We start from the raw sequence: 21,707 nt of genomic DNA, 5'->3' as shown, positions 1-21,707 counted from the left end.
AAAAGGAGAGCTTTCCAGTATGGAGAGAAACTATGCAAAGATAAGGAGGCTGGAAATGCACAAGGAACAACAGTAGGCCAGATCTTAGGGTACCTGAGGGAGGGAATGTATAATGAGCCTTAAAAGAGATGTTGGAGCTGGATTGGGCACAACTTTAAATGCCAAACAAAGACATTTGTGGTTTATCCTAAAAACAATACAACAGGGAGTCACCAAGGCTTTTAGAAAAGGGTAGCAACTCCATGCTACAGAATATCAATTTTGTAGCTGTATGTAGAGAAATTGGAGAGGATAGAAAGACCACAGGCAGGAAGATCAATTAGGAGGCTTGTATGATAATCCAGGTTAGAGGTGATCAGGATTTGAATGAGAGTGGTTGTAATGTGAGAAGAGAAAAGAGGATAGACATAAAAGATCAATCAATAAGACTTGGCAATTGATTAGCTATAGAGGGAGGGGGGGTGAGTGAGAGTGAAAAATAGAAGATAAATCCTAAATTATGAACGTGATAACTGGAAAAAGAAAGGGGAAAGTAGTTCCACCTTTAGAGAAGGAACTGAAAGAGACAAGACATAGTATATATACATATATGTCAAATGATGCCTCTCTAGTGCAAGAGGAGTGGGAGGGAGGGAGGAAGACACCCAGAAATTTTAATTTAACAAACAAATAAATTTTAAAATAAAAAATGCAATACAACTTAAAAATTAAAAAAAAAAGGAAAAGGGTTAAGAAGAGTGGAACATCCAGAGGGAAAGATAACCAGTTCAATTTGGGGCGGTAAGTTTGAGATGCCTCTGGGATATTTGGGCAGAGAAGGAATCAACCCAGGAGAGAGATGAGAGCTGGACACAGAGATTTGGAAGTCATTTGCATGGAGATGAGAACTGAATCCATGGGAGCTAATAATGAGATCACCAGGAGAGATTAGAGAGAGAAGAGGAGAAGGCCTTGAGGTACACTTATGCAGTGGGTAAGGGGGATATACATCCTACCAAGGAGATTGAATAGGACCAGTCAGATGAGCAAGAAGAGAGCCATGATACAGAAATATTTAAACAACACACTCAGTGAAGAGAAGAGAACCTGCAAACTCTAGATCAGCGAGTTTGTCTTTGACTTGTGGGAAAATTCTAGAATTTAACATTAATGAAATGGCTAGCAAGCCTTTCTTTCTCTGAAGAGAAGTAGTCATTACAAAGTGCTAGGATGGCTTCCTCTAGAACAGGTCATGTCAAACTGACCTCATTTCCTTTTTTTGACAGGATAGGTAAATGAATAAATGAAGGGAAATTGTAGATATTGCTGCTCCAGATTTTAGCAGAGCTTTTGATGAAATGTCTCATACAATTCTTGGTAAGAAATATGGATTAGACAGTCAAATAGATAGATTCAAAATTGGCTAGATGGTTGAATTCAAAGAGCAGTTGTGAATAGATGGATGAAAAGATGAAAAAAACATGTATTAAGCACTTACTATGGGCATAGCATTGAACTAAGCACTGGGGCTACAGATAGAAAAATTAAAACAGTCTCTGCTCTGGAAGTGTTCCCATTCTTATGGGGGAGACAACTCATGTGAAAGATTTCAGTTGTAAGTCAGATGGAAAGGTCCCAAGATACTTAGAATGCTGAAAGAAAGCCAATTGTAAGGACCTTTTCTTTCATGCCATTTCCACTGATAAAATCACACCTGTTTCTGGTTTTGAAACCACCTGATAGTGCTGGTGACTTTGGTAGCAGGACTTTCTTTTTTGGATCTTCAGTAGCTATGGTAATAGCAAGAGCAGTTGCCAGAATGCATCTCCATAGTGGCTGCTTCTTAGGATGATGTCTGAGGGCACTAGGATGGAAGCATTGCTGCTCCTAAGATTCTTGGGTCCAGGGTCCAGGGCTATTTTCATTAGGGTCTGAGATGATGGTGGTCAAGATGGTGGTGGTGATTTGTCTTACATGCTATTTTTTGCCTGAGGTCACACAGCTAGGAAGTGTCTGAGTCCAAATCTGAACCCAGGATCCCCATCTCTAGACCTGGCTCTGGCTCTCAAATCTACCTATATGCCCCTCCAGATAATGGTTTAAAGACCTGGGCTTGAAGCAAGATCAATGTTTTGAGAGGCACGGCTAGTTCCAAGGTTCTTGGATTCAATCTCCTGGGCCATCTCTTATAGAGAATTCCTACAGTGTGTACTTGACCCTGTATAGATTATATTTGAAGAGGACCTAAAATTGGAAAGGAAAGCTAACACATTGGATAACAAAGTCAGGATCCAAAAGGGGTTTGATAAAAGGGACTAGAGTATTAGGCAGAATCTATTAAGATGAAATTGAGGAGGGATAAATGTAAAGTCTCATAGTTGGGTACAAAAACATCAGCCTCACAAGATGGAGGAAGTGTTGTTAGAGAGCAGTTGTTCTGAAAAAGATCTGGGAGTCTTGATAGACTGTAAGCTCAGCATTAGGAAGTGGCAAGTGAAAAAGCCAATGCAATCTTGGGCTGTGCCCCAGAGGAATAACTTCTAATAATGGGGAGTATGGTAACCTGCTCTCATCAGAGCTCATCCGGAGAATTGTGTTCATTCTTTGTGCCACCATTTCAGAAAGACATTGATAAACTGAGAAGTAGCCAGAGAAGGGCAACTAAGATGGCAGAGGGATTTGAATACATGTCAACATGAGGACTGGCTGACAGAAGTAGAAATATTTATCTCAGAAAAGACTCAGGGGCTGCATAATAACTTTCATCATGTATTTGAAGGGCTCTCATGTGAAGGAAAGATTAAACTTGCTTTGTTTGGCTCCAGAGAGCAGAACCAGGAACAATGGGTGAAAGAAATAGAGGCCAATTTAGTCTTGATGTCAGGGGGAAAAAGCTTTCCTAAAAAGTACAGCTCTCCAATAGTAGAATGGGCTGCTTTGAGAGGTGCTATGTTTCCCCTCCTTGGAGGTCTTCAGACTGGATGACCACTTGTCAGGTACAGAGGGGGTTCTTTTCATGTGTAGATTATATTAGATGGTCACTAAGGTCCCTTCTAATGCTCAAATCCTGTGATTCTGTGATCCTTTGATTCTACTGCCTGCAAAGGCATTTAAATATCCAAGGCACAGAGGTTGATAAGCCAAGAAATCCACCTTCCATAGCGGTTTTCTGTTACCATCCACCTAATTGCCTAGAATCAAACAATTCTGTCTCTCACTATCACTTCTATCCCCTCTCCCTAAAGAAATCAAAAAAGGACAGAATCTCTTGTGTTTTTGCTGTGCACCTTTTGATTCTACATGAGCTTTCTCTGATCATTTTACCATCCCTGCCTCCTGCCTCCTCCCTCCTGCCTCCTGCCTCCTCCCTCCTCCCTCCTATTGCCTTTGGTCACTTTATTAGTTTCTTTCCTAAAGCAGAGAAAAGAAATGGTAAATATTTTTTTAAAAACCCACTATCCAGGTAACCTATTTCCAAAAATCACTCCCAACAATCCTTCACATTCTCACCCATTCCACCATTTCAATTATGAGATAGTTATTGAATCCAACCATTTTTTTCCAAATTTTTCTACCCCTGATCTCCCAACAACATGAGCTCTTATCAATACTCATCTTACTAGGCTGGGGAAGCATAATTGTTTGTTTCCAACAAATATACTCAGAATACTATAGTTCCCTCATTTTCTCCTTTCCTCTCCCTGGCCCACCTCCAGATACTAAGAACCATGGAAACTGAACAAAAGTGGATTAAGAAAGAGATAGGGACTATGTCAAGCTTCCACCCTGATTGATGGTCCTGAGTTCATTAGAATTTTTGTACCAGATGTGCAGCCTAATCTAACAAGTATTTATTGAGCTATGTTCAAGACCCTGCTAGGGATACAAAGTTGAAACAAAAATGGTTAAGGAGATTACATTCAGAGTCTGGGGATTGCAAATGTAGCAGGAGTAGATCTATTGGATTTGGGGTCGAAACATTGGTAAAACAAAGAGAAGGAATCACAGAGAACAACTGAAGCATAAAGTTCAAATGGACCTCAGTGGCCATCTAATCCCACCTGAACCCCAACAAGGACTCTCCTCTACAACAGCCACACATGGTTATCCAGCCTTTGCTTAAAGACATTCAGCAATGAGGGACATGTGACCTGCCCATTTCAACTTTGAAGAAATCTGTAATTGTTAGGAATGTTTCCCTTACAACATGCCTAAATCTGCCTCTATTTATTCATTCTTAAGCAGTTATTCCTCATGCCCAGCAGAAAAAGCTTATTTTCTCATCCATATCACAACCCTGCAAGGACATGAAGATAGCTACCATGGCTTCCATGGATCTTCTCCAGGCAAAATAACTCCAGTTACTATAACCAGTATGGTCCTGAAGTACTTCACCATCACTGGCATCAATGGTAGCTAGGTGGCATAGTGAGTAGAGCATCCAGTGTGAAGTCAGGAAGACCTGAATTCAAATCCAGCTTCAGACACCTAATACCTATAGGCAAGTCACTTAACCTCTATTGGCCTAGGCAAAATGGAAAGGAAGGAAGGAAGGAAGGAGGGAAGGAAGGAGGGAAGGAAGGAAGGGAGAAAAAAGAAAGAAAGAAAAACTTTCAGTCTACTCAAGAGTTCATTAGTTGTCTCTCTGGAGGTGGATAGTATTTTTCATCAGGAGTCTTTTGGATTTGTCTTGGATCAGATTATTATTTTGATCAGAGTTTGATCTCATTTAAATCTAGATTATAGGCAAGTACCAAGAGATAGAATTCCTATAGTTGTAAAAACACAACTAAAGATTTTTTCTTTCTTTTTTTTTCCTAATAAACAAACCCTTACCTTCTGTCTTAGAATCAATACAAGTATTGGTCACATTGCTAGCAAGTGCCTGAAATCAGATTTAAACTCAGGTCCTCCCAACTCTATTGATTGAACCACCTAGTTGCCCCACAACTCAAGATTTTAAAATCTTTTTGTAATATTCTGTTCTCCAAAGATGGAACATCACATTCCAAGAACTTTTGTATCTGAGGCTCTTTGACTTATTCTGTGCCGTGTCACTTTTTTCCTTCTCTCTCTCTACGCATATATAGTATCGCTGGGTATATCTCTCTCTCTTTGTAGCTCTTTCTTTCTTTCCCCATCTCATTCTTTGTTTCCCTTTTTATATTGGAGCAGTTACATGGTACAATAAGGGGGAGGACTTACTGTGGAGTCAGAGGATCTTAGTTCAAATCCTGTCTCTGTTGTATCTGTGTAACTGTCTACCTGTGTAACTTAAATCAAGTTGCTTAACATTTCTTAGTGTTTTTTTAGCTGTAAAGTGAAGGCATTGACATTGGTGACCTTTAAGATCCCTTCAAGTTCTAAATCTATGATTTGTCCATTTTTGCATTCTAGACCTCTCTATTTTTCTTTCCCATCTCTATTAAAGACCACAAAATAGAATGAAGCTTGGTTTTGACTATGTAGTGTATTCATTGAATAGATCTTGAAGCTCCCTGTTCTTAATTTTAAAAGGGAATGGTTAAAAATAATAAATTTTTATTTTTAAAAGGATCCATTTGGCTTTTTACTTATATGACCATCTATTCATGTTTTTTCCCCACATAGATCCAAGTCCCTTGAACAATGTCTCACTTCTGTTCTAGAAAAAGGAAAAAAAACAAAAAGGTTAATTGTAGAATTCAACAGCTAAACTCAATAAGTCATCTAGTCCATTCTCCTGCCTCCATATACTCAGAAATTCTTACAAAGCTTCAAGGAAAGAAATTCAATACCTATAATATAGTCCAATATCTTATATCCTTCACAAACAGAATGTTCTTCTCTTTGTTTTACCCCTGGGCCCTTCTCACAAACGTATTCTATCTATAGGAAAGATAAAGAGACATCTCTCATTCTGGTCAGGCTTATGATGGAAGTCCTGAGATCATCTGCTCTGATGGAGGCAGACAATGACCGTCATTACATTGGTAAGGTTGACTATTCGTAATAACATGAACAATTTCCATCAATATCAGGCAGATGTCACCATCAGGCTAACTCAGGAGGAAAGAACTGTCCCATTCATCATGAGGGTAAATTATCCTAATAAAGCAATTAAGAGGATGCTTTTTAGGTAATTTACAGTAAGGGACTTCCTAATCATTGGCATAATAATACACAACTGTGAGTTGAGCTTTCAATCAGATCATTTTGCAAAAGAGAATTGGCCTCCACGCCACATTTCTTCTTGGTCCTCAGAGTTTGTCTCCAGGAAGTCAGTTCCCTCCTCATGACAGTTGGTTGAATCATGCTTGCATTTGCATTTTTTATTTTCCTGTTATAAGCTCTCTAAAGAGTAGGGACAATATCTCAATTTGATTTGTGTAGCGAACAGCCCAGCATCAACATACTTAAATCTTCTAGGCTTAAGGCACAAACATCTGGTCTTTCAATTTTCATAGCAAATTCCTTCTACCCCTGCTGGATCCTCCATATAAAGTGGAGATCCCTGGACTCCCCTTCCCTCCCTCCTCCCTGTCCCCAATCTCACAAACTTTGTCCTCTGTTTGAAAAGAAATATAAAAACTATCAATTTCCTTAATGAATTCAAATGCTTTTTGGATGTTTATTCACTTGTGATACTGACTTTTCTTGTCTTTGAGTGTTGTGGACTAGACTGTAAACTCCCAGTAGGCAAGGACCTTTCCTGTGTCACTTATGTCAACATGGCACAGGGCTATCGAAAAAGACGGCAATGGTCATGTTAGGAGTAATCAGATACTAGAGAGTCTGAAATGTCAAGGATCTTTTGATTAATTAAATGAAAGAAGTTTCATATAAAGAGCAGGATTTTTAAATTTGGTTTGGTGCAGAAGCATAAATTTGACAGGAACACATGTTTCCTGGCACAAAATGCTCTTTGGGGTGCTTTGGACAAGTCTTAATGAATAAATGAGGCTTAGAAATCCCTCAGTGTGGAAGTGTGACGTGAATCTGACTCAGATAGCTCAGATCCAGCAGCAATTAAAGAAGGAAAGAGTAGCAATAATAACACAAACATGGACAAGCCTAAACCCTATACGTTTAACTAAGGATTTGTCGATAGCATCATCTAATTGCATTGGGGAGCTATGAAACACCTAAATGTGGTCATTGCTATGTGGAGCCAATTTGAGTCACTGGAACTTTGGAGATGTTAATTGTGCAGGAGAGACGAATGATCATTTAGCTCTGGCTGTAGGGGCCATAGTAACCTGGCTAAAAGACAATATGAAATGAATGTGTGTGTGTGTGTGTGTGTGTGTGTGTATGTGTGTGTGTGTGTGTGTGTGTAGTTGTCTTTATTATAAATAATTCCAATAACAAAAATAATAATAGCTGGCATTTATTTTGGGCTTTAAGATTCATGAAACACTGGCTCCCAGCCTTGCCATATATCAATTCTTGCAAATCAAAACCAGTGAGTAATCCTTCTTATGAGTCCCTATGTTTAGATACAGCCTTTGGGAAGCCTTCATGATAGATGAAATGTCATCTGCCTTGTTTCCAAGAACTAATAAGGCCAAAGGCTAAACCAGTCTTCAAGGCAGATCCCAAAGACAAGCCAGTACCCTAAGTCTGGAGTGAATTTTTAAAATTAATCAATCAATCAGCAAATATTTACTAAGCATTATCTATGAGAGGCACTGAGCTAGGCAATGGGAATTGAAGTGAAAAGAAGAATAGTCCTCGCTTTTGAGTAGTTCACATTCTATATATTTCATAAAGAGATGGCTCTTCTCCTTGCCAATGCAATATCCTCTCCATAGAGTACGGTGTTTTTTAAACATAAATGTCTCTTGGTTCTACTCATTTCACTTTGTATCAGTTCATATAAGACTTCCCAGGTTTTTCTGAAACTGTCCTGCTCATCATTTTTATTACACAATAGTATTCCATCACAATCACATACCACAACTTATTCAGTCATTCCCCAGTTGATGGGCATCCCCTCAGTTTCCAGTTCTTTGACACCATGAAAAGTGTCCTGTGAATATTTTGGTATAGATGAAGTTTTTCTATCCGGGTCCAGCCGGATACAACCGCGAGGCCCGTGAATCAGCCACCTGAAAAAACCATAGGGAGAGAAAGGAGAGACCAAGCACGCAAGAAAGACAAAATCAATCTAATAGTGTCAAGGCTCATTTATTGTGTGCAAGGGGTGAGTTTATATGCTTCTAGGGCTGGGGTAAGGAATTTTCCGATAGTTTCAGGCCGTTGGTCTTGCCACGCCTATCCCGGATGAAGTTGGATAAGTTCCTATTCCTAACATAAGTTTTGTTTCTCGGGAAACCCTTCACTAAGTTTTGTTTCTATGGTTTTTAGGTTTCGATCCTTGGTCTCTGACAATTCCCCCTTTCTTTTCTTTTAAAGAGGCAATTTAGCCAGGTCCGCAGCGATGGCCCCTGTCTTAGGCTACACAGGGGGAGTTAATTGGCCATCAAGGGTCAAGGACCTGTGCTAATCCCGTCATTGGGTTACCGCCCTGCTGGTGAAATGAAGACGGTCACTGTCAGGCGAGATGTGTGGCCTTTCAGTGTCTGTTATTTCTATGCGATGGTATTGGACCATAGGGTACTTAGTGAGGGCTGAGTCAATTCTCATTTTGATAAATCCGGTCAGGCGTTGGAAAGCCCAAGGGCCAAAGGTGAGAACTAGAAGGAAGATAATAAGGGGGGCTAAGATGGTGGGGATCAGGGTAGAAAGCCAAGGGGAACCTTTTAGGAGATTGTTAAACTATCCTTCCTGAGCCTCGGCCTCCCTTTTTCTTAGGGCAAGGCGTTCTCGTAATTTTGCCATAGATTCTCTTACAATGCCGGTATGGTCGGCGTAAAAACAACATTCTTCTTTCAGGGCTGCGCATAGTCCGCCCTCTTTCAAAAAAAGGAGGTCGAGACCTCGCCTATTCTGCAGGACCACTTCTGAAAGAGAAGTGAGGGACTGTTCCAAGGCCGTGACAGACTTCTCCAATGCTTCTAAGTCAGAGGTCATAGCCATATGGAGAGCGGCCAGATGTTGGGCCTTTAGGAGGGCGGTGGTGTCGGTGCCAATGCCGGCGGCGAGACCACCAACTCCTAGGAGGATAGCTAGAGTAACAAAGGGCTCTCTACGCATTCTAGGGGACGGGGAGAGAAGTGACAGGGCAGTAGTGCCGGTGACGGGGTTAAAGATGACCCAGGTCTGCTGCACCAGGTGGTGTGGGCTGGAGGCTGCAGACGACAAGCAGGCGTAAAGGAGCAGAGCCAAGGCAAAAGGAGCTGTCAGGGCCATCTCCCGTGATTCCTGAAAGAAAGCAGAGAGAAGGTTCCCAGGGACAGGCCCTGGAAAGGAGGGGTTAAAGAGGAGGGCAAGGGGGAGGCGAAGAGCAGGGGGCGTCGATCGTCTTAATCATTCGAGATGGGACCCAGCGGGCGTTGTTTTCAGCAGAATCAAAAACACAAGCGGAGCCTTTACCCCAAGTGAGGACGGGGTCAGGACTGTGCCAACGCCCAGTTAGGGGGTCACACCAAAGGACTTTTGCCAGATTGGATGTGGAATGTGGATGCCATTGGCGGTCAGCAGCGGAACGCCCCTCCGCATCCAGTGTGAGGAAGTTAAGAACCAAAAGGGCATGTGCAAGAAGCAGGGTCTGATTGCCACACAATGGGTAAAGGGTTTCTTGGGACTTGGGTTTAAAAAGGGTGTTCTTAAGGGTTTCATTTGCTCGTTCAACAATGCCTTGTCCTTGTGGGTTGTAGGGGATTCCTGTAACATGCTTTATGCCTAACTGAGAACAGAATTGTTTAAAGGCCTGGCTGGTATAGCCGGGGCCATTATCTGTTTTGAGGGAGAGGGGTTTTCCCATCATGGACATAGCAAGGAACATATGCTTGATAACATGCCTGGTGGCTTCGCCAGGCTGTGCAGATGCAAAAAGAAAACCGCTAAACGTGTCGATGGAAACATGGATATACTTGAGTTTAGCGAAAGAAGGGACGTGGGTGACGTCCATTTGCCATAGGTGGCCGGGGAAAAGGCCGCGGGGGTTAATCCCTAGATGGGGTTCAGGCAAAAGAGTAACACAAGAAAATTTAGTACAAGAGAAACTGATATTAAACCTTAACATTTAGGTATCTTTGCTAACATACTTCATCTCCAGAAATCATTCTTGGATAAGAATTGATCCTTCTAGGAAGTTTGATTCCTAAGTTGTTTGCAGAGTTGACAAGTGATGTTTCTGTTACAAAATATCCTTTTGCAAAGCTCACATTAATAGGACATCTATGAATACTTGAATTATTATTTTACAAATAAATTTCTTTATCTCCCAGATTCTGGAGGAAATCCAGAAAGTTTTGGGTTATATTTCCAAGCTCAAGATCCAATACTTCAATTGTGGTAAACTAAAGCTGCAAGCTACAAGTCATCTATCACTAACTTCATCTACTTCTCAAAGCATGTTCCCTAACAATTTGATAATTTCCAATTATCTACCTAATAGGTTTTTTGGGGAAATGGAAACTTTAATTGTACAATTTGCCTCATGTGCTGATTATGGGACTTGTCACAAAAAACAAACAGGGAAAACATTTCCTCATATCCCTACAAGACTGATCACTCAGTTATTCTTACATATTTTGGTAATAATTAACATCTCACACTTTAGTCACAAAACCTGGATTAAGGAACAGGAGTGCTGGATTGAGTAGCTCCATAGTAAATATAAAACAGGGCTGTATTATCTCCTGAAACAGATATTAGTTTGAACTCCATAACTTACAGATAACTTTAAGTCCTTTAGCAATCTTTCAGTATATAAACAAAATGAATTTCAGAGCATTTACTCTTATTCCTTTCAAACCTCTCTTTAAAACAGAATATAATAGAATCTCCAGTTTAGTTTCCTTTTACTTCAAAACATTGCTACATAGCTGATCAAAAACCATCAAGATTATTCTGATTCATCATTTTTTGTGTCTATTTTGCACTAGAATTCACACCTATTATTTATTTATCCATTAGAAACTCTATCTTTTGAAAATTACCAAATTCTTAGAACCTCTATTATTAAAACCCATGCATAGATTAACCACTTTAAAAACTTCTTGTGTATCATGATTACTTGCTGCTAGTTCTGACAGCACATACATTAAAAGAACATCTCATTTGAAATATCCCAAGTTAGATTCTGGAATAAGTTCTCTAACATTACAACTTTTTTTTTTTTTGTTACTACAATAAATAAATTACATTGTACCATATCAAAAATCATTAGCAATCCTCAACCCTTAAAATCAGTTCTTACATGAAAAATACTTCTAATTGTGGAGTAAAATCTCCCTTTTGTCTTAAGACTTAATTTTAAGTTGTCACAGTATATGTTATTTGCTTTATAAATTTCCAAACCATATTTCCTTTGTATTAACTGTCTTTTATTCTCTATGATATCTGCAATTTCTCTTTTTATTTTAAATTTATGCTCCAATTGTGGTGAATTAGGGAAACCTGAATTTTTGCACAATCATTATTGATGTTATAAAGTTGCTATTAGCTTCTTGTTCATTTTTTCACTTTACAGAGCTAAGCTGGCAAGTCACACTTGATTGGTCACTGTACCTCTCTGAGTCTGTTCACATGAAGCTATTCTACATGTTTATTCTTACCCATAATAATATTTTTTTCTTTAAACAAATTGCATGTTATTCCTTAGATCATGAATTTCTTCTAATACATTGCACATGCTTTTAAAATAATTTTATATCCTAATAAATTACAATGCTGTCCAAATTTTTTATATTCATAGTATACTAGATTCCTAATGCAAAAATATTATTTTTGAATTACCAAAATTTGAAACCCTAATGTTAATTATATTTTTACCTATTACTTAATATGATGGTACAGATCTTAGAGTAACAATTTTACATGTTCATATGTTTTCCCTAAATTCAGTTCGATAAGCATTTTTGGTAAGTCTGATCATTCCTACACTGCAAATCCTAATAGATAGCTTTTCAATATAAGTTTTGTGCATTCTTAAATTTAACAGAAATTCCATTTTTAACTAGTAGTCAATGAATTTACACAATACCATCAGTACCTATTCAGTTCCTTAGCAAATATATACTCTAATGGGTAGAGAAAGGTCCATGAGTTTGGGGGAGAATGGGCAACGATTTTTAGCTTCTCATAGCTACTTCCTGCTGAACTGGGGCGGCGTGGATGATTCGCTCTCAACAAATAATTTTCTCATGGACCAGTCTCTGTCTAAAGGGATCTAATTTTGAAATGTAAGCCAATTGCATTGTTCTAATAATCTTTAAGTTAAATTTTTCACTAACATCAGTTTGATTAATGTTAGGTTGAACTCATGGTTGTTTAAAGAAGCTTTTTCACTCTGGGTTAAGCACTGAGCAAGACTGATGGTTTTTATTTATTTTTTGCTAGCTAGGAAAGTTAAGTTGCACTTCTATACTTCTGTACACAACTAAGAATCATTGCTTTCTTTCTCAATAAGTTTTTCTTAGATTGCATTTTAGAATCTTTTGTAATTTTCATTAGATATATGTCTCAGTACTTAACCTGTTGATAGAATTTGGTGATGGGATCAAATTTGTCCCTTTTTCTGTCTTTTGATTTCCATGTTCCCTTTCTCATGGCCAGTGAGAAATGGAAGGAGAAATGTTTGACAGATTAGTTTGTTTAACTCTTGCCTTAATAAGAGCAGAGAATAAGATTTCTTTTAACCAATTAAATTATCTTAGAGTTTAAGACATTCAGAAATTACAATGTTATTTTCTGAATTTCTCTAACACCTCCGTCTGTCTTCCCCATTCCTCCGGAACGAATGAAGAAGAGAGAGAGATTTATTTTTTCCAACCTGTAACCCTCCCATTGTGATCACAGACAAACAACATACAACACACAGACTGATCAAGGACACAGTTCCCGGGCATATCACACACACTCTGACAATTATAAACCATAAATTATATAAACTAGATTTTTCTTTTCATCCTGGCAAAAGATCAATTGTTACAATTCATATCTCCATGACTAAAGAATTCTGTGAAAAAGAATGAGTCAGAAAAGGGTTAATTCTTAACAAGGAGCTGGCTGACATATGATGAATTTTGTTTCTTAATTACCTTTCTTCATGCTTCAATAAGTATCCTAAAATAAATACACTTTTGCTTCTTCACTTTTCTGTGAAGTGGGATTCTGATACCTGCCTGAATAATTCCAGGTAAGGGGGTGGATCCCTGGGCCATGTAGAATAAGCCAGGGGCAACGTTCCTCTATGAAGCAGAAGAACTTAAACAAATTTTTCTTTTTTACTCTAATGCCTCTCTCCCTGAGACTATCCTTCAGTTCCTTAACGAACTGGGGCTTCCTTAGAGAGTGTTTTCCCCATTATTCATTCACGCTGTCGTAACAATCACTTCCCCAAGTTCTAACCACTCATGCATTCATTCATTCAGGGGCACACATTCCAAGGTTGAGCCTAAATGCCTATGGGGGATGGGACGACCTACCCTGCCTCAAGGCTGTCTTGCTCAGCCTCTACCGTTTCTTTGTCCGCGGAATGTGTTCCTCAGTCATCCCGTAAGCTGTCTTCGTCGTGCCCCGCGTTGGGCGGCAGATATCCGGGTCCAGCCGGATACAACCGCGAGGCCCGTGAGTCAGCCACCTGAAAAAACCATAGGGGGAGAAAAGAGAGACCAAGCACGCAAGAAAGACAAAATCAATCTAATAGTGTCAAGGCTCGTTTATTGTGTGCAGGGAGTGAGTTTATATGCTTCTAGGGCTGGGGTAAGGAATTTTCCGATGGTTTCAGGCCGTTGGTCTTGCCACGCCTATCCCGGATGAAGTTGGATAAGTTCCTATTCCTAACATAAATTTCGTTTCTCGGGAAACCCTTCACTAAGTTTTGTTTCTATGGTTTTTAGGTTTCGTTCCTTGGTCTCTGACATTTTTCTATTTTTGATTCTTGGGAGATAGGTGCTATTATTATTCTTATTTGATAGGTAAGAAAACTGAGGCAAACAGAACAAATGACTGCTCTAGGATAGCATGGCTAATAAATGTCTGAAGCTGGATTTGAACTCAGATCTTCCTGACTTTATCCATTGCACCACCTAGCTACCTGAATGTATGTATAAACATGTATATACATATATACATATATATGTGTGTATATATATATATATATATATATATATATATATATATATATATATGTAGTGTATGATTGTATATATTCCAGCAGGTGAGAGATGAAATGAGGAAACAAAGGTTCAATCTTGAAGTACATATGCATATGTGTTTATATGCAAGTGAGTGTACATATATATAAATGCATGTGTGTTTATATATATATATATATATATACAGTAGTGGGATCATGGGATCATAGGGTCCAAAATTGTAAACATTCTTGTCATTTTCACAAATAATTCCAAATCGTTTTCCAGAACAGTTGGACCAATTCGTAGCACCACCTACAATGTATTAGTGCATCTGTCACCCTCAGGAGCTACAGAGCTTTTGTAGAAACCTTGAATCCATATGTAAATCCACAAATAAGTAAATATGCCTTCCATACACGGATTGAGTAATGTCTCACACTTTTATGTATCACTGCTTTTGCCATCCCATGGTGTCTTAGGCAAGGGATCCTAATAACACAAGTACTATCAACTGTAGGTCTGTACAATTTTGCATGTTAAAAAATCCTCAAACCACTGCCTTGAGTCCTTAATATCAGATAAGATTCTTTCACAATTAAAGAGGGAAGGAGGGAGGGGGACCTAGGCCCAAAGACTGGGCCCTTCCTCAAATCCATAAACCTTGGCCCATCTGGCTTCCCTGTTTCCCTCCATTCCTACCCTGCATCCACACCCTCCCTCACAGCCCTAGATTTCCCTCAGCATCTCCTCTTCTTCCCAACTAGTGATCTCTGCTTTCTGATCAGCAAGTCATTTAGGGAAAAGCCTTTTTAATTAAGAGGAGAGCAACAAATTATTGAATCCAAGTCATTTATAACCCCACCATCTGGTCACTGATCCTTCCAGCTCCACTCCCCCTGTAAGTCAGCATAGGATTAAAAAATGGTAAAGAACACGGGAGAGGGGAGACTCATCTCTCTCTGATCTGAGTAAGAGGTCCATCCTTTTTAGAGACACGGGGATTGGACCAGAAGATGACTGGTCAAGCCTGCAGCCCATATTTGTGGGGGTTGGGAATTTCATTGCTAGAGAGAGGAAACAAAGATTTATAGTTGTTGTTCCTTCACTCCTATCCTGACCTTGGTGCTTGTTTCTATGATCACAGGATCATAGAGTTAGGTCTGAAAGAGGCTATAGGAAACCACTGAGTCCAACCTCCTCATTTTACAGATAGGGAAACTGAGATATAGAAAGGTTATGTGATCTGCCCAAGGTCATGTAGATAATAAGTATCTGAGTCAAGATTTGAACCCAGGTATTTCTGACTCCAGCAAATCCAGTTTCCTATTCATTATAACATGCTACCTCTCCCATGATGCAACCTGGGATGACCCAGGATAGTGTTACTTCTATTAAGTTCTGATTTTTTAGAAAACTCTTACATTCTGTCTTGGTAACAATTCTAAGACAGAAGGGCAAGGGCTAGGCAAATAGGGGTAAGTGACTTGCCCAGGGTCACACAACTAGGAAGTGTCTGAGGCCAAATTTGAACCTATGTCTTCCTGACCCCACACTTGATACTTTATCTACTGTGCCTCCTAGCTGCCCCTGGGACTTCTTTTCTATAATAGCAAAGACACTCAGAAATGCCACCATGCCCCACTACTACTTTCTTCTTTCCCAAATTTGGCATTGGTTTAAGATATTTTTCAATCGATCAATCAACAAGTATTTATTGCTACTAGTACTGTTCTAGGTGTTAGGGATGGAAATGCAAAAAATGAAAAAGGCCCTACTAGAAAAGAGCTTCTAAGGAAAGGTCCAAACTTAAAATACTGTGCTCCACTTGGGGATATGGGGAACTTTAGATCAATTAATCAGTCAATAATCAATAAACATTCAAGCACTTCTTGATTGATTAATAATCAATCATTAAGCATTTATTAAGTACCTATTATATACCAAGCAGTGGGCTATGGGCAAGGAGGAGTAGGAAGGTACCCTGTCCCAGGGGAATGCTGGATTTTTGCAAAGAAGTCTTCTTTGCAAGCAGTGTAGCTAATGAGAAATGAAGAGAAAAATAATGTCGAGTTCCCTCTTTAAATGGATATTCTTGGGGGTGAGATTAGGTTTAGATCAATATCTCACACCCTACTCCAAGATAAACTCAGAATGGGTAAATGATTTGAAAATAAAGAAGGAAACTATAAGTAAATTAGGTGAACACAGAATAGTATTTGTCAGATCTTTGGGAAAGGAAAGATATTAAGACCAAGCAAGAGTTAGAAAAAATTAGAAAATGTAAAATAAATAATTTTGATTACATTAATTAAAAAGGGTTTGTACAAACAAAACCAATGCAACCAAAACTAGAAGGGAAGCAACAAATTGGGAAAAAATCTTTATAACAAAAACCTCTGACAGAGGTCTAATTATTCAAATTTATAAGGAGCTAAATCAATTGTACAAAAATATCAAGCCATTCCCCATTTGATAAATGGGCAAGGGACAAGAATAGGCAATATTCAGATAAAGAAATCAAAACTATCAATAAGCACATGAAAAAGTGTTCTAAATCTCTAATAATTAGAAAAGTGCAAATCAAAACAACTCTTAGAAACCACCTCACACCTAGCAGATTGGCTAACTTGACAGCAAAAGGAAGTAATAAATGTTGGTGGGGATGTGGCAAATTTGGGACATTAATGCATTGCTGGTAGAGTTCTTAACTGATTCAACCATTCTGGATGGCAATTTGGAACTATGCCCAAAGAACTCTAAAAGACTGCCTGCCCTTTGATCCATCAAAATGCCCAAAATTAATTAAATAAAAAATTCTAAGAAAGAAATTAAATAAATAGATATCCTGGGGATAACTTCCTAAAACCTCAGTTTCCTCATTTGAAAGATGGGGACTTGAATCAGATATCTTTCTCACAAGGCTGTCATGAGAAATCTCTTTGTAAACAATAAAGTACCATATATATTTGAACTATAATTAGTGTGGGTTGTTATAGAGAGGTGCCATGTTTAAGGGTGTCCTTGATGAAGATACGAGAAGTGAAGTCAGATTTTTGTAGATGATTTTCTGTAGCAGACCATATCTTTATAGGCATAAAATAAACTGAGAGATATAAAAAATATAAGAACTCATATTTTTCACTTGCTGATAGGGGCAGATATATGGCTTAATGGATAGAGAGCCAAGCCTGGAGAGGGGAGGTCCTGGGTTCAAATGTGGCTTCACACACTTCTTAGTTGTTTGGCTTTGGGCAAATCACTTAACCCCCATTATCTTTACCTTATTGCTCTTCTGCTTTGGAACCAATAGACAGTGTAGATACTAAGATGGAGTAAGGAGTGGGTTTTTTTTTTCTCTTTGTTTTTTCATTTTATTTTTAAATTTTATTTAATTAATTTAGAATATTTTTCCATGGTTACAAGATTCACATTCTTTCTCTCCCCTCCCCCTAACCCCCTTCTATAGCCAATACGCAATTCCACTGGGTTTTACATGTGTCATTGATCAAGACCTATTTCCATATTATTGATAGTTGCACTAGGGTGATCTTTTAGAGTCTACATCCCAAATCATGTCTGCATCAACCCATGTGTTCAAGCAGTTGTTTTTCTTCTGTGTTTCCTCTCCTGTAGTTCTTCCTCTGAATGTGGGTAGCATTCTTTTCCATAAATCCCTCAGAATTGTCTTGGATCATTGCATTGCTGCTAGTATAGAAGTCCATTACATTCAATTTTACCTCAGTGTATCGGTCTCTGTGTACAATGTTCTCCTGGTTCTGCTCCTTTCACTCTGCATCAATTCCCAGAGGTTGTTCCAGTTCACATGGAATTCCTCCAGGTCATTATTCCTTTGAGCACAATAGTATTCCATCACCAGCAGATACCACAATTTGTTCAGCCATTCCCCCAATCGAAGGACACCCCCTCATTTTCCAATTTTTTGCCACCACAAAGAGCGCAGCTATAAATATTTTTGTGCAAGTCTTTTTTAAGGAGTGGGTTTTAAGCATTCAATTGGGGCAGCAAGGTGGTTTATTGGATAGAGAGCAAGACCTGGAGACAGGAGGTCCTGGGTTCAAATGTGACTTCATACTTTCTAGATGTGTGACCCCGGGCAAGTCACTTAAAACCCTAATTGTCTAGCCCTTACCACTCCTCTGCCTTAAAATTGATACTTAATATCAATTTTAAGACAAGGTATGGGTTTTTTAAAAACTCTAAATACTATGTCTCTTCCAACAGTATCTCCTGTGTATATATTAAGATTGTTAAAGATCCCTTCATAAATACAACCACAGAGATGGCTTTGTTCAATGACCCTCTGGTTATAAATATTGAGTAGAAATTAAAACAGAGATATGTTTGTTAAAAGTATCCACCACAGTTACAATGAGACTAAGGGAGAATCTAAATGGAAAGGGGATTCCACATAGAGAGTAAAATCTGCCCAAATTGTACTTATTGCATGAAGCCCTAGATAGCTGTCCCACATCTCCTATGGGAGCCATGACGACTCAGGAGACAGACCTGACAATTCACAGAGGAAAAACCAAGTGGATGAAAGTCCAGACTGGATGAAGAGTGTATCCATCATGCAGGTGAATAACTAGCTCATTGAATTAGTCTATCAGAATATATAGGTTAAACTAGCAAAGACATGAAAACATACGGACAGCTAAGTGGGGTGATGGATAGAGCACTAAGCCTACAATCAGGAAGACCTGAGTCCAAATCCAGCCTCAAACACTTACCAGCTTTGTGACTTTGGGCAAGTCATTTATCCCTGTTTGCCTCAGTTTTCTCTTCTGTAAAATGAGCTGGAGAAGGAAAAGGCAAACTGCTCCAAGGATCTTTGCCAAGAAAACCCCAAATGGGGTCACAGAATTACACATGACTGAAATGACTGAACAACAGCCACAGAGTACAATATATGAACAGTGCCCTGGGCTCAGAATTGAAGAGGAAGAAAAAGAGTAGGCTGTATTTCATTTGGGAAATGGCCATTCACTCACACATCTTTTAAATAACAATATCTATCCAGTGATGCTACATGGCTGTAATTCATGGAATACTGTAATTTTCAAAGAATTTAAATTGTCCCAAAGGGCAACATAAAGCTATATGGTGAGCATAAGTCAATTGCAGCATATTGGCAGTAATAACATTTCCCCTTTTAATTTCTTTTTTTTTATTAATGCATTGCCACAAGTTAACACTGCTTTTTTCTTTTTTAATTAATGCTTTTCAATGAACAAAATTGATTTACTTTTCCTTGCACATATACACCCATCACTGAAGAAATAAAACTCTTCTCACCAAAACACAGTCAATTAAAAAAATACTATAAAGTGTGAGTCTAAAAAATATATCTCTTTCAGTTCTCTGAGTCCATTACCCCTCTATCCAAAGATGGGTAGCATGCTGCATTGCTGGTTCTCTGGAGTCATGGTTTTGCCAGTGATAGCTTGCCCTTAAAAGTAGCACAAAATGCAACTCCAGGAAATTTAAGCTCAGAAAAGGAGATAGGCAGGATATGTAATGAGAGAGAGATAACAAATAGGCAATCCAAAATCTTTGTGGTACCCAAGGAATGTTAAAGGACTTAAAGGAAGGTATCTAGAACATCAATTAATTATTTTCTAGAGGATTTAATGGAAGGGCATGGAATTACCCAGAATGAGAAGGCATAAATAGATTGCATTCTGTATCACTGAAGAAAGTCCTCAAATCAGTGAAATAATAGCTCCATGAAAGCATTATCAAAGAGCAAGGAACTTATATGATTTGACCTAGAGAAAAGGCTTGGAAACACCAGGGGAGGGAACAGGAGAGAATGATGATTTTCAGATCTTTAAAGGATTATTTATTACACCTGGAAATACAACAGATGTTGTTGATGTTGTTCTTAACTGTGTTTTCATAGTTGTTGGCACCACACTGTAGTGAACATTGTAAATGTACTTTATTACCCCTTTAGAATTTAGCTACTGAAAGCATGAGCCATTCCTTTGAGTTTCTATGTATTTCTTTCTTTAAAACAAACCAAAAAAAAAAAATCCAAACCTTACCCTCTGCCTTAGACTCAATATTGAGTATTGGTTCTGAGGAAGAAGAGCATTAAGGGCTAGGCAATGGGGGTTATGTGACTTGCCCAAGGTCATACAGCTAGGAAGTGTCTGAGACTACATTTGAATCCAGGACCTCTCCTTTCCAGGCTTGGTTCTCAATACATTGAGCTGCCTAGTTGCCTCCCCCCTCCACACCCCATATTTCTATGTATTTCTAAGTTGTTCCTGTAGCTAGTAGGTTCTTAGCAAATGTTTGAATGAGGCCCCGTAGCATATTTATGTAGATCAGAGTAAGGTAGGCTATTCTTAACAGAAAGCTGTCAGCCTATGGACATTTCCAATGAACAGTGAGCATTCTTCTTGATCTCAGTAGTACTGTTAAGCTGATGAGTTATGGGGAAGATGATGAAGAGTGAAAGCCAACACCACAGGCAGAGAGTCACTCCCCACTTTGTTGAGGTATTCTATTCTGCTCCAAGATTTCCTTTTCAGGTCCCAGGTGAATTTAAAGGAGAGAGTTGGGAGAGTCTAAGGTTACAACAAGAATATTTTAATCAACTGTTGATGATTGATAAAGACATTAAAACCAGCAGGATATTATTTTAACATAGTTCTCAGAAGGAGGAAGAAAGTGATGCCTGCTCAAAGTGATGTCCACCACAGTTACCCCCGACATCCTTTAAACCAGTGATTCCCAAAGTGGGCACCACCGCCCCCTGGTGGGTGCCACAGTGATCCAGGAAGGTGGTGATGACCACATTTTTTTTTGTATTACATTCTATTCTGAGTTCAGTAAATAGTTTCATAATTTCCAGGGGGCGCTAAAGTAATATTTTTTCTGGAAAGGGGGCGGTAGGTCAAAAAAGTTTGGGAACCACTGCTTTAAACCAAGAAGTGCTGAGGGAAAGGGGTCCACTGATCCATACATAAGGATCACTATGGGCTGAAAGTTGACTTAGTTTTAAAATATGTTATCTATGCTTCGTTTTGTTTTTATTTAGTTTACTATTTTCCCAAATACATTTTAATTTGGTCCTGGTCTCACTCAGAAGTGTTGTGGGCTAAGTGTTTGACACCTCAGCTCTAAACAAGCTATTTCTTTGAGTCTGACGCTGGTTCACATAATAAATGATGCCCTCCATTGTTTGATGGTAATTCTCAAAAACTAAGCTGCTGGTGTTAGACAAAGATTGAAATACCCTGCAAAACAACAACAACAACAACAACAACAACAACAAACTGCTCTTCTGATGCAAAGATTGGCATGAATATTTCCAGCTACTTATCACTGCATCTGCCAACATAGACAACATAAAAACAGAAAGGTTGAGTCATTTTTCTTTCCAGGGTTCATAGTTTTTGGGTTTTCTTCCTTCCTTCCTTCCTTCCTTCTGTTTCTTTCTTTCTTTCTTTCTTTCTTTCTTTCTTTCTTTCTTTCTTTCTTTCTTTCTTTCTTTCTTTTTCTCCT

The 21,707-nt window shown here is 38.9% G+C and overlaps 1 protein-coding gene across 1 annotated transcript in view; it reads left to right on the top strand.

The window, feature by feature from the left end:
* The first annotated feature begins 9,538 nt into the window (after positions 1–9,538).
* MARCHF4 (membrane associated ring-CH-type finger 4) overlaps positions 9,539–21,707 on the top strand; it is a 152,824-nt gene continuing 140,655 nt past the window's right edge. Inside the window, exons 1-2 of the mRNA XM_044669429.1 lie at positions 9,539–9,649; positions 13,581–13,659. Coding sequence (XP_044525364.1) covers positions 9,539–9,649; positions 13,581–13,659 — 190 coding nt within the window. The remainder of the gene's footprint in view (positions 9,650–13,580; positions 13,660–21,707) is intronic.

The sequence above is a fragment of the Gracilinanus agilis genome, chromosome 3 (assembly GCF_016433145.1).
Source record: "Gracilinanus agilis isolate LMUSP501 chromosome 3, AgileGrace, whole genome shotgun sequence".
Classification (NCBI taxonomy): domain Eukaryota; kingdom Metazoa; phylum Chordata; class Mammalia; order Didelphimorphia; family Didelphidae; genus Gracilinanus; species Gracilinanus agilis.
The sequence above is the reverse complement of the archived record's forward strand: the minus strand, read 5'-3'. Positions and strand labels throughout refer to the sequence as shown.